General features: G+C 36.9%; 1 protein-coding gene across 1 annotated transcript; it reads left to right on the top strand.

Annotated features, from left to right (window-relative positions):
- The first annotated feature begins 11,129 nt into the window (after positions 1-11,129).
- LOC131333360 (shaggy-related protein kinase alpha-like) lies at positions 11,130-19,478 on the top strand. The gene is made up of 13 exons (XM_058367836.1): positions 11,130-11,461; positions 12,880-13,134; positions 13,279-13,371; positions 14,077-14,136; positions 14,240-14,512; positions 14,668-14,742; positions 15,692-15,748; positions 15,830-15,970; positions 17,734-17,784; positions 17,900-17,995; positions 18,098-18,181; positions 18,771-18,873; positions 18,952-19,478. The coding sequence occupies exons 1-13, from the start codon at positions 11,402-11,404 to the stop codon at positions 19,017-19,019; spliced, it is 1,416 nt and encodes a 471-aa protein (XP_058223819.1). The 5' UTR covers positions 11,130-11,401; the 3' UTR covers positions 19,020-19,478.
- The last annotated feature ends 1,604 nt before the right edge of the window (positions 19,479-21,082 follow it).

Below are 21,082 nucleotides of genomic sequence, written 5' to 3'. Positions count from 1 at the left end.
AGCATGTGATGTGCTGAAACTTCTTACTCCTGTAAAATACAGTACATGAAACTTTTATGGATGGCTCGATCCGTGAAAAATCAGTTCAATCTGATAACTGCGAGTGCTTGATTTAATGCGTCATGTCAGTTTTTTTTATTAATTCAGAATACAAGATCCTATATTGAAATAAACGACTGAATTATTTGTGCGGGAGTACTCAAAAAGTGAGCCCCGCCGCCCGCGAGCCTGTCTGGTTCATACTTGGCCGGTACTCATAGAATTATTAGTACTATATTTTATGGGTTCATATCATTTTTCTAACTCCTAGTGAATGTTCTATGTATAAATGGATTTCTTTTTTTTTTTTTTGGGTGAAGTGGTCAAGTGTGTGCTTTAATTACAAGTACCTGGTCTTAACAAACTGATGGAGATGGAAATACAGATTCCAAACAACGGTTGGAAATTGTGGAGGAATAATATAGTTACCGACCACTGTTTATTCACAAAATCATACTCTCTCTTCTTCTTTTTTTGACCGACAAGAAAGGATTTTATGAATCTTTGAAAACACATTACAAAGATTAAAAGAACTCTAAGCACAAGACATCAAGCCGGAGAAACGTAGCCCCACAAAGAGGCGACATCGCACTCTGCATTCAATGATATGCCGCAAAGATCCGGGGGGAGAGAATACAAGATCCTACAAAGAGACAAAGATTAAAAGAATCCTAAGCACAAGACATCAAGCCGGAGAAACGTAGCCACACAAAGAGGCGACATCGCACTCCGCATTCAATGATATGCCGCAAGGACCCGGAGGGAGAGACTACGTGCAGGATCCTGCAATGTATGAACGAATCCAATTTCAAGGTCAAACATGGAACAAAAGTTGTGGATATAAAAAAAACCTAATGCGTGGTTTTCTGAAACTCCGGCCATCACTTTTCAGCTCAATTGATCTGTGCATGGAATATGTCAACCATGCAGGAAAAAAGTGCACTACCAAACAGAGTTTTCCCTTTCTCATGTGATCCCTAGTTTACTTTCTCCATTAATATGGACTGGACCAGCCAATTTTTTCCCGACCCCACAGCGATACAGACATAAGATCGATCGACGAATTATTTCATTGATATATTTCATGAGTTGATTGTTGATGGGTTGCGTTGCGTGTGACTGGGTACGTAAGAAGTACTAAGAACGGTGTTACCTGGAACATGGATCAATCGTTAATCACGAGGAACGAGAATGGAAAACGTGCAGGCATATATGATAGTACTCCGATAATGTTGTTTCGAAGGACATACATTCAATGAAAAATAGAGTGTTGGTTGTATAATTATTAATGTGAAATACTTTTGTAGAAACATTAGTAACTAGTTGTACGTATTGACGATCAAAAAAAAAAAACTAGTTGTACGTGTAGTTTGTCTTGTTAGGGCTTCAATAACTCGATCTGGCCTTTACAGGAGAATTTGTTGTATCGCTAAATCTCTATCGTATTGATTTTTTTGTGCTGCCGCATTTCGGATTGCTCATTTGAAAACATAGTTCGTTAGGGTATTAGCATTTTCTACTAACTCAACGACTTTCGATTTAAGTTCTTTTATTTGAAGGATAGAATAGAATAATCTAATCTACTTGTTCGTTAGAGAAATTAGGATTTCATCCTCACCATGATAGACCTATCAACTATCTGTAAGAAACATCACGACGAGGGCGGCTCTACATTGGTTTGAGGGGTTCAAGCAACTTCCTTTATTGGATTCGAAAAATGCGCACACTATAATTTTTGTATTCTTTTAGATATAATTTGATTTTTGTTTAATATTGTCTACATTGGATCATTCCTCTGAAGACAAAGTAAATTAAAATTTACATATATATGAGTAAGTAGAGACAATATAGCTAAAAAAAAACCCGATAAATTTTCAAACAAAATAAATATACGGAAAAGATATCTGCACCGACGGTGTGTAAGGTGCTTGATCCGAGCACCCTTTTTTCGTGTATTACACGAAAAAAAGGTGCTCGGATCAAGCACCTTACACACCTCGGATGCTATTGATTCTCGCGACGGCCTCCTTGTATTTTTTAAAAATTTTTTTTGGACGGCTCGGATCGGCCGTCCGGTGGCCGGAGACAGCCGCGCGTGGCCGTCGGTACGGTTTCCCTACGGAAACCGTCGGTGCAAATAGTAGTACTCATAAATATATTAACTTTAAAGAGTTTTTGTATGCAAAATTCACATGTGCTGTCACTGTTGAATGAAAATCATAAAGCCACCCCTGTCTCACAACCTTAGTCACATTGTTCGTTTTGGAATTCTCTCTCTGCGCATGGTCTCCAATAATTATTCTCTCAATTATTACTCTTATTTCTTTATCTATCTTTCTTTTAACTCATTACCCCAAATCCAAAATCCGGCCCAAAACAAACAAGTCGCGCATTCACTTTTGTTGTCAATTCTCGCTCTAAATTCTCTCACTCGCGAATTTTAGTTGTTTGGGAGATTCTCGAAAGACGTTTTCAAGCTCAAGCTCGTGCTCCCCTAGCCGCGCATCATGTGACTTTGCTCTCAGACACCCATGTCAGGGCAAAAGCAAAAATGCTAAAGACACATACATTTGTACACATATCTTGCACATACACTTTTATGGGTCCCACCAATATGATCCAAACTGCTTATTATTTTTAAAATAATGTTTGAAGAGTTTCTGTAAAAAATCAACTCGATAGGATATCGGTAAGGGCTTTTTTAGAAATCGCAGTGCGAATCAGACTGTTTTACCCTATGATTTCTGAAAAAGCCCTTACCGATATCCTATCGAGTTGATTTTTTTACAGAAACTCTTAAAAAATTATTTTAAAAATAATGAGCGGTTCGGATCATATTTGTGGGATTCGAGGTGAGCCCCATAAAAATGTATGTGCAAGATATGTATAAAAGTATATGTGCAAGTAGCATGACTGGGGCAAAAGAGTACTGTTTGTATGCTGGCTCGGGACCTAGACGCCTACCCGGTATGTGTGAATTGGTTAAGGCACTAGAAAAGTCAAGAAAAGGAAATGCTAATTAATCCAAATTAAAGGAAGAGTGGAAGGGAATGGCAGTTGGGAATGGTCCTTTTCTTGTGGAGATGGACCTCTTCAAATAGTAGTACAGTACTCGCTAGCCAAACTAGTCAAGTACGTATTGGAGTTGTAGTACCCTCGCATTGGCTGTGAGTTAGCCTTATGGACCCCAGAGCTGCACCCCCATGCACTGCCCCACACCCACATGCAAGTGGGTTCCGCAATGACACCGACCCCCTATGGACCTTCAAAATCAAGGTCAACTGTTCAAGTGTCTGTAGAGAGAGAGAGAGAAATGTCAGATGACAGAGAGGGGGGTGGGGGTGGTACTTTTTGGACAAATTTAGCCTGTGATTTTTGCCTTATGTGTGATTCATCCCTACAGGGGTATGAGAATAGGGTTGTGTTTTTTGACACTCACATTTTTTATCCACTTATATGTAAAATTTACGGTCATGTTCGGTTTGGATTTTAAAAGAGATTGTTGAGAGAAATAAATGGAGAGATAGATAGAAAAAGCTTATTATATAGAGACTGTGTCTAGAAATTTCCCCAAAACGAATGATTAGAAGGGTAATGTAGGAAATGCCAACAAAGAAGAAGGACAAAAAAATAAGAATGAGTTGTCTTGTAAAACAAAAAATAAGTACTCAGAAGAAGAATAAGAACATTGTGGAACAGAGCCTGAATGCACATCTTTAGATAATAACACTAATTTGGCATAGCATATAGGCTCTAGGTTCATAAATTAATGAATTCAAAGTGCTGACCAAATAAAATAAGAATTGCTTTGGTCTTGTAGTCTTGTAGACATCTTATTATTATAATTTTAAAAAAAAAACAATTCAATCTCTTTCATCCTTAGAATAATTATAAATAAACTTATCCTGGGATTGGAAAACCAAATCAGATTTCCATAAGGTACAAATATTAAATCACTACATCAATTATTGCACGTGCACAGTGGTTGCCATGGTCCCATGCATTTAGGAATTTCTTCTGCTCATTCACATTTCATGATTACATACATCAAATATTTAAAACTATATACTACTATTAATTATAGTATATATATATCCAGCCTTAAATTAAAGGAGGCCATTGGACGTCAGATCAATAATATCAATGATTAGTGCCAATGAAAAATTTATATTGCTAACAAGGACAGAAACTAGAATTGGACAGAGGGGAGGCTGAAACTTAAAATCTGGAATTTTTCCAATATATATATATATATAGCCATTTTTTGTTTTTAATTTTTGAATTTTCTAGAGACCGTTATGGTACATTATGAATATTTAATTTAAACCCCCCTTCTCCCTTAACTCTCTCATCAGAGAGGATTTTAGCAAGGTTGGGAGTTGTCCGGGCCTCTCCACCTTTACGTTTACCTCTGAAGTCCCTGATTACACGTTACTGACGCTAGCTAGATATACATAAATTCTCAATTAACAATTCTCGTGTGATAAACTATGTATCCATCCCTTTGAAGGATTCATTTTTGTTTCAAGACAAATGAATGAAAACGAATAATTGACCGATCAAGTTTGAATGAAAACGAATAATTGACCGATCAAATTTGACGTTGGAATGAATAATATTTGACATGTCAAATATTTTATAAGTTGAACAGCTCCAATACTTGATGTCACAGTCACACTTGTGGCCCTACGTTTTGACTTGAGGTTTAAAAATACAATTTCAGCATTTTCTCCTCTGAAAAACATATGGTTTGAAAAGGGAGGAGCTTGTCCGCACAACACACTACACAAAAATCTTGGGAGTCTTGTGACTTCTAGCTAGTAATAATGATAAGAAAGTGAGGTGGAGAAAGGTATAATAATATTGACAAAGCAAGGATAATCAAAGAAGAAATTTGTTGAATTCTAAATATGCATTAATTGATCAGGTAGAGCTGCGAGACTTTTCTTCTTTTTTTTTCCCACCAACAAGAAAATGCAGTTAATATATATAAGGAAATATTACAAGAAAAGCAGACACTATCGGTCAAAAAATACGAAGAAAACAAAAAACAAATAAAACAAAACAAATCAAAAGCCGCCTGGAGCCAAGACACCGGAGTTAGACCCGTCAATCGCACTCGTGAATGGGGGTTGGAGTGGCCAAGACTGGAATGGTCAGGTATGGATACAGAGCAGACACTCCTGGATGGACCCGCCGCACCAACTTGAGCTCGTTCCCGCCGCAAACTGAAGATCGAAGCTACTGCTGACGCCTCCACCGTCGCCGTTGAACTGATTTCAAGAAACCAAATTTAGGTTTGGCTCTTGACTCCAAAAATAATGGCGAGACTATTCTATTGAACTTTCAAGGTTAGAGAGAGAGAGAGAGAGAGAGAGAGAGGGACCATTACCAACTTCTTTGGAAAAAGAAAGATAGTTTACCCTTGAGAAATCCTATGTGTACCGACGAAAAGTGTAGGGAAACCGTACCGACTGCCGCGCGCGGCCGTCTCCGGCCACCGGACTGCCAATCCGAACCGTCCAAAAATTTTTAAAAAAATAAACCGAGGGGCCCTACGCGGGAATCAACGGCATCCGATGTGTGTAGGGTGCTTGATCTAGACACCCTATTTTTCGTGTATATAAAAATAGGGTGTCTAGATCAAGCACCCTACACACATCGGATGCCGTTGATTCCCGCGTAGGGCCCCTCGGTCTTTTTTTTAAAAAATTTTTGGACGGCTCGGATCGACAGTCCGGTGGCCGGAGACAGCCGCGCGCGACGGTCGGTATACCGTCGGTATGTAAATATCGGTGCAAATTGCACCACTCTTTACCCTTTTAATAAAGAAATTAATGAAGTACTTTGATCCACAATAGTGTACACATCATGTCAAAAAAAACAATAGTGTACACACTAGACACTGTTCTATGTATCATTTCCAACTTAGGCCTCGTTACAGAACGGAAAATAAGTTTTTATTTTTTAAGAACATAATTTTAAGTGCAAAAACAACAGAGTTACTGAAATATAAAAATATTCAATATAAATCTTGTTCGAAAGATGTCGATTTATATACGATGCAAAAAAAAAATCCAAAAAATTATTTTTTATTTGCATTATTTTTAAGTTTGAAAATGTGAAATTAGTACTTATTTTTTTAAAATGTGTTCCGGAACAGGCCTTAGGCATTATGTTCCCGTGATTTGTTTTTTAGACGTCGTGTATTGCTTTGCGTTCCTGTGGTTGTTGCTAGTGAATAAAATTACTTCATTGAAAGGAAACTATGTTCCAAAGCAATTTTTTAGCCTCTCAGAGTCCTTTTTGAGAGGCTAAAAGAGTGTAAGGAATCAAAATAAAGATTGATTATACCATTCCTCCAATTAATTTTTAGAAAGAGAACTAATGATTTCTCTTTATTTGAATTTTTTCGCGTTTGTTAGTTTTTTGCCAAACTTTTGTGAATTATTTATTCGTCTAAAAAGTTTTTAAAAAAAATCTACATTTAGCCAAATATTTCAAGAAATGCTTTTAATTAAAAAAAATCAAAAAAGTTGACTTTTTTTTTCCTCTCTTAAAAGTGGTTATTTTCCAAAATAATTAGGTAAAAGTAAAAAAAATAAAAAATTACTTTCCCAATTCATATTGATGAGACGAATTAGAAAATCAAAAAAGTGAGGCGCAAAACTAACAAACGTGAAAAAAATGAAAAAATAAAAATAAAAATTCGTTACTGGAATGGGGCTTAAGGCTCCGTTCCGCAACTCAAAATAAATACTTATTTTTTAAGAAGGTAATTTCAAGCTAAAAAATAATGTGTTTATGCAAATATTATTATTTTTCATTTACAATATTTTTGAATTTGAAAATGTGAAATAAGCTGCTTATTTTTTAAGAAAATTTCTGAAACAGAGCCTAAAAATCCTAGAGTGATGGCCCAATTTGATAGCCTCACACTACGATAATTTTAGTTAAAAAAAATAGTAGTAATAAACACACCACGTGGTTATAGGCTTTTTCAAAAAAGCATTCTTTTCATCTGATGTGATTCGTGCAAACTTTCAAATCACAATTTTGCTTTTTTTCTACCTAGATGGACATCACATGCTTGATGTCCTCTTTAACTTAGACAGTACGTACATGGAAACTTACCAGAGGTTCAATCCCTCTTGTTATTTTGCGTCTCTGGCATTTGTGGCTCGGCTTGTTCCGATCCCATTTCATCGTCTAATATTAATGATCGAATTCATTTGTATGTGGGCTATAGCGTGAGGTTATGACCTGGCCCGATAGAAAGTCTTATCTATTGGCATTGGTATATGGGAAAATTCGAAGGAAAGAAAATTGGCTACTCTTCGTAAGGGAAGGGTTTCTTTTCATTCCTTTATAATGGACTAGCTAGACGGTCTTATCGGGGATCTCAAGACCCGCTCGTGTCTTGTTTCGACGATGCCGTCATTCGTATTTTTTAAGTCTCGGTTCGTGAATTATTCACCAAACAACTCATTTTGATGACACGAAACGTAGCTACACCACATGTACACATGTTTTTTCATTTTCAGAAAATGGTCAAAGAGGCATAATTTAATTAGAATGCACTTGGTCTCATTTTCTTGGGCTGTGTTTTTTCCAAAATGGCCGTAGGCCCATATGAATTGGGCTTAGTCGTGCCTTCCAAGCCCAGCAGTTTTTCTAAGCTTAGAACTGGGTCTTGGTGGGTTTATCTCTTTGCGGGCTGATACTCTTTTCAGAACTCAAGTTCACCTACAAAAAAAAATTAAAAAAAAAATAGTTCTCATAGCAGATAAATAACACAAATATTACGGGCCGGTCCACTTTTGTGGACCAATACACGTCCAAGTCTAGCACAATTTTAAAAAGCACCGTTTTCGGAAACAAATTTGAGCCATAAATTTTCGTATTTCATTTGGAGATAATTTGGACAAAACTAATTATTCTTGACAACAGTGAGGTCCCATTCCGCTAAAGTTTTTATTTTTAAGTACTTATTTTTTACTTTACAAGACAGATCATTCTCTCGTAGTACATCACATTTAATTCAAAAAATAAGTATTTATTTGAGAAATATTTCTTAACGGAACAGAGCTTGAGTGCTTTTAGTGGTGAGGGGATTTTTTTTGTTTCTTATCAAAAGCATTTATGGTTAAGCATCTGTCTTAACGAGAGTTAATCAAGAAAGTATAAAAATAATAATGAAAACTTAACTTTCGAGTAATCTTGCAATTACAAGGTGTGTAACATACTTGGTGATGACATTATAGATGAGAGTGTTTGGACAAATAAGCTAAAGTGGCTTATTTTTTGTCCTTATTCAAATTTTTTTCATATCATTTGGCTTATTCTCATTTTTTTGAGAATTATTGCATCTTCATGACGAGAGGAATCTAAAAGGTATAAAATTTTGATCGAAATCCAATATTTTTTGAATAAAGACGAAAAAAGTGACTTATTGGCTTATTTTTGTTTTTATGTGGATTTGTTTGGCTTATTTTTGGCGGGAAAGCCAATGGCTTTTTTGTCCGAACAAGCCCTTAAGTAGGGTTTATGGATGACTATTTAGTTACTAAACGACAAATAGTGGAGTGTATTTATTAAAAAGTGGAGTGCCAAATCAATTAACTACTATTAAATTAAAGAAGTGCTAGTAAATCCGTTTGGTTAATCAAAGGAAAACAACCCCTGATGGGATAAAGGGTCACCGGGCAAGATCATGTCCAGTTCTCTTCCAACCGATTCGACCCAATTTTGGATCACTAGTGGGTCTTTTTCGGGCCGACAACAATGATCTGAATCATTCATTTTTTAGAGTTCGTTGAGAACACTGATCACGTTAAAAAATCACGTTGATCGGATATCGTTTAATATGATTCCTAAATGCATTAAGTTTATGAGGAAAAAGTGCTCAACACTGTTGTTTACATCCTAAAAAATACCACCCAATAAGAATATTACACGTGGCACTAAATAGTGCATGATCCAACCAAAACACGTCGTAATTAAGCCTAAGAAACAGAGAATCGAGGGGTTTAATTACGAGGTTATTTTAGTACTATACAGTATCATTTAGATTGGAAACGACCACGTTTGGTCATCGAATGATAGGTATTAAGATGATAATTAAGCACAACTGCTAATTAACTTTTAAAACCATCGAACGGTGTCATTAGATGCTCGTTTCATGAGATAAATCGGTTATGCTTACAATGAATCATCTGAGAAAATTATTCCGAAGCATTAGTTCATGTTGCACAAAAACAAGAGCCCATTATCCATAAGTTAGTCACGATCTACATCAACAAACGTGGAAGGGGAAGAGTTTCTGAGAATACCAAGTCAAGTGGCAAATTGAAGGCCTTTGCAACCATTTTTTGAGGGAATGGAGGGCATTTTAAATCAAATTTGAATGAACTCAACGAAGACTTGGGCGCTAAAAGAAAACGTGAAGAATATGAGCCTTTTTTGGTTTAGCTCCATAATACCTATGAACTGAAAGACAGACCTATCGTCTATAAATAGAAGAGGCAATCGAAGAGAAAGCCCCCCCACCCTCCTCGGGACAAAAAAAAATCATCATCTGACAATCCATACAAAATGGTTGCTCAGAGATTAGAGTAATTTAGGACTTAAAATAATTTAGTTATAGTTTAGTAATATTTTGCAAATTTAAAGACTTATTTGAATATAAACTTACTTTTGATTAAACCTAAGTTATCTTATATCTTTCTGTCTTTTTCCTTGCCAAATAGTAATCACATATAGGCTTACTTTCGATTCAATTCAAGTGTGGATATATTTCTATATTGTTCTTTTTCGAAATCTTAAGAGTAATTGTATATAAACTTGCTTTTGATTGAATTCAAGCTTATTTATATGCAGTTATCTTTTCTGATTGAAGATTGTCAATAGATTATTGATTGATTGATACATTTAAGAAAATCCTCTTAGTTGAGGTAATTAAATGGATTATCACAATTACTTGATTACATTAGCTATTTTGAGTTAATCTGAAAATAATAAATTCTATTATTTTATGGCACGGCTGCACACAATTATTTTGTCAAAGGTTGAGCTAATTTAGCCAAAACAATTGTATTGCAATCAAACACAATTATATAAAGATAAATGCATTTCAAGATCTACCAAACGATATTCGGTCAACGTGATTTTTGGTGCGATCAATGTTTTCGACGATCCCTAAAAAATGAACGGTTTCGATCATTGTTGTGGGTCCGCGAAGAACCCACAAATGGTCCGAAATTGGATCGGACCCCTGGACCTAGATGCTACCAAGCGGGTGTCGACCGTTCATTTTGACACGAACGGTTCAGATTGAATATAAGCGCATACAGATATGAACCATCTATTCCATCTATTATTCGATCAAGATCTAAGCCGTCGATTACCCGACCAAATCGACTGCTTGGCACCGTTGCCCCCTCGCTCGAAGGTAGGCTTGTCAATGGGCCAGATCCGATAGATCCAAATCTGACAAGACTCGGGCCCAATCTGAAAATTCGGACCCGAATCCGAAAAATTTAGATCCAATCCGAAAATCCGAAAACTTTTTTACTTCAAAAATTTTAGCCCAAAAATAAAAATAAAAAAAATAATTTTTTTTTTCAAAAAAAATAATTTTCCGGTTTTTTTAAAATTAAAAAATAAAATATAAAAAATACAACTTCTTAAACATTACTTTTTTCAAAATAAAAAAGTTACTGTTTTTTTTTTAAATTCTAAAAAAAATTTAAAAAAATAAAAATAAAAAGTTCGGATTCGGATCGGTAACCGATCCGATCCGATCCGTATTTGGATTATCGGATTTGAATTATCGAATTATCGGATTGACTATATCGGATCCAATTTTTCGAATCGGATCCAGTCAATTAACAGGCCTACTCGAAGGCATCTTCCAATCCACCCTTGCCCTCCCAATCTATGTTGGGAGAATCTTTTTTCCAAGTTTAAAAAATATTCTCCGAACATTCCGGTAAAGCTTGAATATCAACCGTCGGATCAGTGTCTAACCAGTCAACATCGGTAAAAGTTTGACGACAAGTGGGCTTGAGGTTTGAAAAGCTTTTCGAATGATTGGCTTTAACAAATCTTTGACCCAAGGAAAAAATCTGTGTCGTCTGTGGCCTGTTCGGGGAGCCGGTGGTTGTGGCGTGGCTCGACCTGGCAACTTTTCTTTTCTATTGGGAAAATCTCTCTCTCTCTCTCTCTTGAACGACGCAGAGGAGAGAGATTGAAGCTGAAGCTGTAGCTTTTCTTTCTCTCTCTCTCCCTCTCCGGAACACACGATTTTGTGAAGAGAGAGAGAGAGAGAGAGGAAATTAGGGTTTTGTTTCGAGAAACCGAAATGAATGTCATGCGTCGCCTCAAGAGCTTTGCTTCCGGCCGCTCCTCCGTCTCCGATCCTGTAACTCTCTCTCCCTCTCCCTCTCTCTCTCTCTATAAATGCGTGCGTATAGATACATCAATAAATAACGCATTCGTTCGTATACATATTTTTGGAAATCTAACGTTTTGTGGAAAAAAATGCTGCATTTATATTTTGAATCAACGGTGGTGGTCGTATGGGAAATGGGTAGATTCCGGTATGGTGGGCTAAAAAAAAAAAAGATTTTGACCGAATATTATTTGTTTATTTTGTTTGTTCCTTTTCTTTCTTTAGGATCTTTGAATCCCCCTCCCCCCCCAATGTTTAGGCCCCTCGATTGTTGTCGGTAGACTCTGTTATATCGGGTAGTTTTCCTTTTAATGCAGTTCAATTGTTTCCCCTTTCGTTTGCGGCTAATTATGGGTTTTTAAATACTTTAGGGTGCACAGGCATGTTTATGCATCATTCTATGGCGTCTAGTTATTGGTATGTGTGGATTTTCATTTGCGTACATTCACATGGTGATTGGATTTCAGCATGATAGAATTTAGGCGCGGAAGCTAGAAAAGTAACAGGGTGCAAAATATAAAACGGTCAGTGGGTAGAAGATCGTGGTGGAAGATTTCGGTGTTCTCCATCCTGATTTATCGCATATCAAAAGTACATCATTCACTATTGAATGCTCGAGCGATTTTCCATGCGTCCTTGTCATTCATGTTGCCTAGGATGGGTTTAAACAGCTTTACGGTATATAGATTGCTGTCTCACTGGTATGTGTCAGTTGGATGTGAATGTGATGGGTGTCAGATTCATCTAATTGTCATCTCCATGTAAGCAAGACCATGTTGGATGAGAAAAATCCCAGTGGTTTTCCAGATAGCCCTCCGTTCGAGCACTTTTAGGGCAAGCTTTGAGCAAAAGCTCACAATACCCCCCAAAATCCTATGTAATCTGTTCATGTCAGTGTTCTCCACTATCCCTTTGTTCTTTTCATGCCAAAAAAATGTTCTTTACAATATAAAAGCACAACTAAACAAGGGTCAGTCTGTGTCTATTGCGTGCAATCATGAACACAAGTGTTTCAAATTTAATGGAGTATGATCGTCCAGATAAACCCGTCTGTGTAACAAAGCATATCTTGCAATAAATGTGCCATTGAGGTACTAGGTTGAGCGAAATATGAATCTATATTGTCACCTTGAATTTCTGCTGGTTTTTTATTCCCAAAATGCTTGGTTGAAGATTTATACTGTAGGTCTTTGTGACAGTCTGCATGTGCTCCACTCTTGTTTTGATATGCCTGGAATACTTTTTAGCTTTTCACATGTTCTATGATTTACTATAACAAATGAAAACTGTAGAGTGTAGACTCACATGTGTTGTAGGAGAAGTTACATTTTTGTTCGTCGATGCATTCTTCAGCTTCTTACTTGTATTGAAATCATAATTTCTTATAGGGCGGGGATTCTAGTCTAAAGAGGGTGAAGGTTGAACAAGAAGTAGATCAGAAGGTTGCTGGAGAATCAAAATCCTTTGATAGATGTGCCACTGGCATTGAGCAAAATATGGCCTCCACGTCCAGGGAAACTGCTGCAAGCTCGTCTCATGTATCTTCTATTGTTAAAACTGAAAAAACTGGTTATGATCAACTTCCCAAAGAGATGCATGAAATGAAAATCAGAGACTTGAAAGATGATAACTACGACGATAAAGTAAAAGTTCATTCCTAATTTGTTTGCCAGTTTTTTCATCATGTCATTTTATGTTTGACCTTGTAGTTTCTATTTTTATGGTGAAAGCTTTGCATAAAGACATTTATTACATGATTTACATCACTGAGCTTTTGCCTCATGCAGGATATGGAAGCCACTATTATTAGCGGAAATGGCACAGAAACAGGTCAGATAATTGCCACTACAGTAGGTGGTCGAAATGGACAACCTAAGCAGGTAATTTGTTTTCCCTCCCTGTATATTTGCAATTTCATAGGCTTTCTGCTTCTGGTATTTTGGTTTAAGATTTCTTGTATGTGGACTTTTTTCTTTTAGCTGTTTTTCATAGTCCATTGTGAACATTAAGCCAATAATTAGGAGTTAATGAAATTAGTAATACAAGAATTAATATCCAACCCATAATGGGAGCTTGCCTAACTGGCAGCACTTTACTAGTACTTATTGGTGGGTATTGGATTGCATAACAAGGTGTAGTCATTCCCTTCCCATAACAACTCCATTCTGATAGTGGTGGGATGGTCAGTACTCATAGGTCTCTAGTACTACTCCCTCAAAGAAATTACCTGCTAGACGTTTCGAAAAAGACTTTGCCAACTAGACCTTGTACAACTTCCAAGAGACTTTACTCCGCTAGCTGGCACCTTCAATCAAATGTAGTGGTTGTACTAATAAGTCAATTCATCTTTCCATGCTTCCTACCTTGTTTAATAACCTTTTGATTGCGTAGTAATCCCTTCTACCTGAATAGGTGTGACTTGTGAGCTTTGGAACTAAGCCAGAGGTTTTAGGTCAATCTATTACCCATTTTAAATGTTCAGCAACAATATGTAGAAGGCATCTTGTGTCTAGAGGGAATAATCTCAGATCAATAATGTTTTATCTCGTTTTTATTAATAACTGGAAGTTTCTTTTTTATTCCAGACAATCTCATACATGGCGGAGCGTGTAGTTGGCACTGGTTCATTTGGTGTTGTCTTTCAGGTATTAAGAATAGACTAAAATGTGGTCTCTATATCAATTGAAGTCTTGCTCAAAACTGCTTTCATTTACCTGTTATTTTTCTTCTCTTTATTTTGTATTTTAGGCAAAGTGCCTAGAAACTGGTGAAGCTGTGGCGATAAAAAAGGTGTTGCAGGATAAAAGATACAAGAATAGAGAACTCCAGATTATGCAAGTGTTAGACCATCCTAATGTTGTTCAACTAAAGCACCGTTTCTTTTCCACTACCGAAAAGGATGAGGTTTACCTTAATCTTGTTTTAGAGTATGTATCTGAAACTGTCAACCGAGTTACAAGACACTATACCAAGATGAGCCAACATGTGCCCTTCGTTTATGTACGACTGTATACATACCAGGTGAAATTTGAATCCATGCTTTTTACTCCTAATATTTCGTTTGATTTCTCTTTCTCTGATGCTTAGAAATAGATTTTCTTTTATGTGTACTAGCCTTCCAGCTGTGTTTGGTTATGGTTTTGGTTAACTTACAATTGGTTGTTTCCTATTTATAGATCTGCCGTGCTCTTAACTACGTACACAATGTTGTTGGTGTATGTCATCGTGATATAAAACCGCAAAATCTATTGGTAAGATTTCTCATCTTGGTCTTGCAGTTAAACCTAATATCAGAGTTACTTTAATCTCAGTTATTTTCTTTAAAACTCTTCAAGATTATGGAAAATTGACTCAGTGTTTGGACTGGCTTACTTTGGTTACTTCTAGCACGGTTATCATGACGTTTGTATTTTGTCCTTGTCAAAGAGCAGTTGACCGTGAGGCTTCTACTTAAAATCTTCCGGTCTTTCCGCCTCTTTCCATGTGATTGTTTGCTTGAATTCTAAGTTTTGAGATATCAAAGACATGTATTGTCTGACTCTTACCGTTACCACTGACAAGGCTCTGGATAATAGTACATGATTCATGTGATGAACTTAAATGTATGGCCAAATGGTTTATGGAAGTGATTATGTAACAATTCTTACGTATAAGCACATGACCTTAGCTGTAAATCATTAAGAGCCTTTATCACTGATGGGTTACGGTGACTACGATATTCAATTTTGTTTTGACGAACAAACCAGTTAGTAACTAAAAAATACATGGCTGATATCTTGTGTGGATGAAAATGTTTTGTGCCAGCTCTCGAGTTGAGCCTATGAATTTGTCTTTCGAAAATTTAAATGGAATGTGGAATAGGACACTTGGTATCACCTATTTACATTCTTGATGTCTCCCTCTGCAGTGTCATTACTTTGCAGTTTGTTGGGCATGAGATTTACCCTTGTAGGTAATTCTCAAGGTTAAGTGGTGAATATTGTAGCAGTTTGCCAATCAGAAAAAGAATATTGTAGCAGTTTAAGTTTTCTTTATTCCCCTATCGGATCTTACAGTGTTGTCATTTGGTGGTTGGTGAAGATTGAGCCATATGTCACATCAACTCATAAGCTTGATTCCTCACATGCCACTCCCTATTGAAACCAATAATGTGTGTTTTCTTAAACTGATTTTTTGCTGATGTTTTGGTGCCTGTTTCAGGTTAATCCCCACACGCATCAGCTAAAGTTGTGTGATTTTGGTAGTGCAAAGATGTTGGTATGTTGATAGTTGTAGAGAATTCATTTGAGCTGCTTTTATCATGCGGCAGTGTTTGAGATTCATTTCCCCTCATTGCAGGTTCCTGGTGAGCCCAACATATCCTATATCTGCTCGCGGTACTATAGGGCTCCGGAACTGATATTCGGGGCTACGGAATACACGACCTCAATTGATATGTGGTCTGTCGGTTGTGTTTTGGCTGAGCTACTTATAGGCCAGGTGGGTGTATCTTTCAGTTTATTTTGTTAAATATATCGAACTTCAATATTTTTATTAAGCTTCAAGTTGATGCGACAATCCCACTTCTATTATACTGTTAAATTTTTGTTGGCTGGCGGGGTTTTGGCCATGGCAGCATAAATAGCTACATTATTTTGGCTGCTTGTTTGGTAATGCTTCTTTTTTTTTCTTATAGTTTTTTCTTTTGTTTGGTCTGGCCACATCACTAAATACCCCATCCCACTCATGACCTCCTTTAGAGCACCCACCTCTCATGCTGTCGCATTTCAATGCTGCAACTTCTTTTGTTAGCCACCCTTCCTTCTGTTAAGTTACCAATTATCTCAAAAGCTTTGTTAGAGTATTGTTGGTCCCACATTGGTTAATGTAGTCTTATCTAGTTATCTTATGATATCTCCTTATATAAATAAGATTCGATTGTGTTAGGGTTAATTAACACCCTCCACACTTTCTCCCATCTCGGATAACAAGCTTAAATTGTTAGAAAATAGGCCCAACAATATACATCAAGCTATGCAACACCTCCACTTACTTGCAAGTCCATGATACAAAGGGGAGAAGTATACTGCAAACGGGCAGCAAATGAAAATGGAGAGACTTGAACCCGAGACCTCTCAGAAACTTGAGCTCTGACACCATGTTGAGTTATCATATGTCCCTAAAGCTTAAGCTATTAGGAATGAACCCAACATTGTACATCTCGTTTTCCAACTCCTCCTACCGGCAACTTCTCTGGCCACCTCCTCTCCTGATGAAAGCAGCTATCTATGATGCACGGATACGGACACAAGGGACACAGGAATTCTAAAAAATTGGAGGCACAGACACGGCAGGGGACACGCCACGTGTGTGTGTGTATGTATATATATTCTCCCCCCCCCCCCCCCCCCCCCCCCATCCCATTTTTTTCCAATGTTTAACTGGCAAAATAAATGAAACATCCATAGTTCCAACATCTTTCAAACAAAAGTACAAAACAAAACATCCATAAGTTCAATACGATTATACAACCCAATTGAAAACAAAACATCCATAGTTCCATAATAACAAGCCAAAGAAACAAACAACTAAGCAACTAATATTGGACATGCCACGTGGCGTGTCCGACACGTGTCCCCTTTTAAAAATTAAATTAACACGTGTCCGAGAGGTGTCCCCCCGTGTCCCCGTGTTCGGACACATCGATACGTCGCCCTCTAGAGGTGTCAGTGCATCATAGGCAACTATGCAGCACGCACCCTCAGTGGCAGATGAAAAGAGGTGTGGACAGGGGCTACAGAACCCCCAAACTTTTGAGTAATCTTTTTTGTCTACGTATATTTTGGTATTTAAAATACAATGTTATGTTTTGGCCCCTTCAAAATCTTGATAATTGTGCTTTGGTCCCTTCAAAATTATACTTTTTCTACCATAATTGCCCCTCTATTTATTAACTTTCTGCGTCAGCCACTCTCCACCCTCCTGCTGGCTACCCTTTTGGAATCTCCACCACATTTTCAGATTTTTCTAAACAAGTTTGTGACAGCATAGGGCTGTAACAAAATCAAATGTGTTTCTAGTTTTTCTTTTTTGACAGACATAACGGACATAGTGACATGTGCATCCATGGTTTTTAAAACAGAAGGCAAAAAACTGACAACATCACCTAACGTCGTTTTGTGGACTTAATATTAATTTGGGAACATTCTATATATGGGGCTAGTTTTGACTTCTGATGGTTTCAGAATGTTGCATGATTGCAGCCTTTGTTTCCAGGCGCAAGTGGGGTTGATCAACTGGTGGAAATCATTAAGGTTCAAGTGATTTACTTCTTTTATGTTTTATAACCGAATCTTTAATTGGTGCATTCTTGCTTCTTTTTTTTGTGTGTGTAAACTTTCTGCTATTGCCTGGATTGATCTATATCAGGTATTGGGGACACCAACCAGAGAGGAAATTAAGTGCATGAATCCGAATTACACTGAATTCAAGTTTCCTCATATCAAAGCTAACCCATGGCACAAGGTTCGTTTGAATCCTCTAGTAGGTTGCATCTTAGACACATCTGCATCAGTGATGGGCTTATACATTCTTGACAGCCAAACTTAGTGGAGTTTTGTTTTCTAGATTTTTCACAAGCGAATGCCAGCTGAAGCAGTGGATCTTGTTTCAAGGCTTCTCCAGTATTCTCCCAATTTACGTTGCACTGCTGTAAGGATTCATCGAGTTTTGTTTAGTACTTTAGAAATATGAAAGCAAGTTTTTTGCACTATATGCTTGGTTTTAGATGAAGTATTATGTTTTCCGAAGTGTATATGAAATTATAAACCTTTTAACTTAGCTTAACTGGAACTTATGGTATATTTTCTCGTAGTCAGTCACTATTATCATCGATAACGAGTCGACAGTTTTGGTTCATAGTTGAGGCTTTCATGTGTGCAGACCTACAAAATCAAGCATGATTGGTCACAGATGAAAATAGATTTGACATATATATATTAGAAGCATTATCGATCAACTAATACTTTTGTTCATTTCCAACCTCATTTTCGGTTCGTTTGTGAAATTTTCCCGGAAATTTTATTTCCTAATTTAGTTGCTGCCATTTCCCTAGGATTGACTTTTGTAGTTTGGAGACTATACTTTTTGTGTGTGAAGCGTATTATACTTTCTGAACCAAGTTGTGAAGAATTGTATTGAAGACTATACTTTTTGTGTGTGAAGCGTATTATACTTTCTGAACCAAGTTGTGAAGAATTGTATTGAAATCTATATTGTAACTGAAATCTGTGACTTACAGTTGGAGGCATGTGCTCACCCTTTCTTTGATGATTTGCGGGAAACTAACGCATGCTTGCCAAATGGTCGACCTCTTCCTCCACTATGGAATTTCACACCTCAAGGTGAGTACTTTAGTACTGATGTTTTTGGTTTTCGAGGTTTGATTTGTTCTTTTGTTGATCATGCCAAATCTCTCACAGAGCTGGCCGGTGCATCTACTGAGTTGCGCAACCGTCTCATTCCTGAGCATGCCAAGGAAAGGGAATAAACTTGTGAAGTGGCGCTGATCGAATCTACTGGCGATACGAACGGGTTTTTGGATGCTTAGTTACCTAAACAAGGCATCATAACTCTTGCAGGCAGTTAAATGAGGCACCATTTTCCGACCTTACGCCCTCATAGTTCTGATGAAATGGGCGCCTTGCGAGTTCCTTGCGTTGCAAGTTGATTTTCAAGGCATCTTTAATGAAGAAATATGGCATGCATGGAATGGGATCTGCTTGGTTATTACGTTCCAATATACTAATGTATGTGTTTACGAATATACATTGTGGTTTTTGTTCTGTGCCTCTACTGTTATAGATGAGTCGTCGTGCTTATTTATATTTTTCGTTTTCGTAGGCATGTCTTAGATGCAGTGGATAGTAACAAAATGAGGGTTGTTAAGGGACTAGAAATGTTCATTTTTGTATCTTTTCAATGAGAGATATTTTTTGTTTGGTGTGTCGATTGATTTTGTGCATTTTTTTCCACGTTCCCCCTATGCTTACTATGGACTCAAGAATGCCAATAGGTTTACTTGCTACATGCCAAATACGTTACCCCATGCTTACTTATTATTGACTCCAAACATCCCTTCCATTGTTAGTACCGGCATGCATTTGATCTTAACTGGGGTAAGGTTAGACTCTGTGCCTATTATATATGGTAATGGTACTTGTCCAGTTTCCATGTCTCAATCAAGGCAAATCCACTGTGACATGCCCCTTTAGGTGGTAGGACTCTAAACGAACCGAGTAGCTCGAGTTTGACAAAACTTGGCTTGTTTACAACCCTACCTTTAGGATTCTCTGCCAAATACTAGTAGGATTTTAGTGGCCTATGGGGTTGTTTCTAAGCCGACATGAATAATTCCACATGAAAATTTGCCAACTGTTTTTCGAAAATGTTTTGGAAACAGTAAGTAGAAGGGGGAAAAAAAAAATTATACCATGATATTCGACCAAACTATATTAAACCAACCAAAAAAGAAAGAAAGATCTTCTCATGTAAAGTGAAATAAGCACTACCGCGGTCTTATTTAAATATATCAGAGTTATTCGTTTTGTTGGACTCTATGTTTAGCGTTTGTGCAAAAAAAAAAAAACTAAGGTTGATTGGACATTCATAGAACTTCCGTCCAATCAACTATTTCCCTTGATATAAATACGCTTCATTTAGATAAATGAAGATGTCCGATCAGCTTAATTTTTTGTACGAATGACAAATGCATCAACTATTATAAAATATGAACAACTTGAATTGTCAAATCAAACGTAACGATTCTTATAACATTAACATGAGAAAACATATGAGAGAACTCTCCTCAATTCTATTAGGCTTCCTTTGAGTCTTTGACTTCTTTAAATTCTTAGCTCTTCAGTTTTCTTTAATCTTCATCTTCAATGTTTAACACGTCATTTTCTTCCCTTAAAAATTACTCACTTCAAAGTACCAACCTTTTTTCAGTTCAAGTGCTCAGTACCTCTATTCCTAATATGCGTTCCCGGCGGTTCGATCAATTAAGTTGAGACTTTATATAATATATTTTGTAAAAGTTTTAAATAATCCAATGGCTAAAAACAAACAGGAACATGAGTTACACCAATTATTTTAGGGATCTTTTTGTTAGGATCCGGCTTCATTGCGGTTGACTGCAGAGAAGGGTGTACAGTCCAATATGGACCCGTTTATATTGACAATTAATGATTCAAATCTGTTGAATCTTTTACCGATAAAAGTATATTATTACCATTAAAAGATTCAAAACAAAATATGGACCATTGAAAAACACGATTTTCCCGATCAAAATCAAGCAGACCTAGTAACCTGTATTGAAGAGGAACTCACCTCCACTTAAGAGAATGAATATTACTCTCGTTCCTATTAGTTGAAATACTGTATATTTCATCATAAAGCGATATCATACTTACCAAAAAGTGTATTGCAAAGATAGGACCGTGTATTGCACAAATAGGACCTACACTGTTGTTTCAACCAATAAAAAAGAAAGTAAAATTCGTCTTCTTTTAAAGAGAGTGAACAAAATTACAGTACTTGGACTGCGCCTCT

This window comes from Rhododendron vialii, chromosome 7a (assembly GCF_030253575.1).
Source record: "Rhododendron vialii isolate Sample 1 chromosome 7a, ASM3025357v1".
Lineage (NCBI taxonomy): Eukaryota > Viridiplantae > Streptophyta > Magnoliopsida > Ericales > Ericaceae > Rhododendron > Rhododendron vialii.
This window is presented reverse-complemented; position numbering and strand designations above follow the sequence as displayed.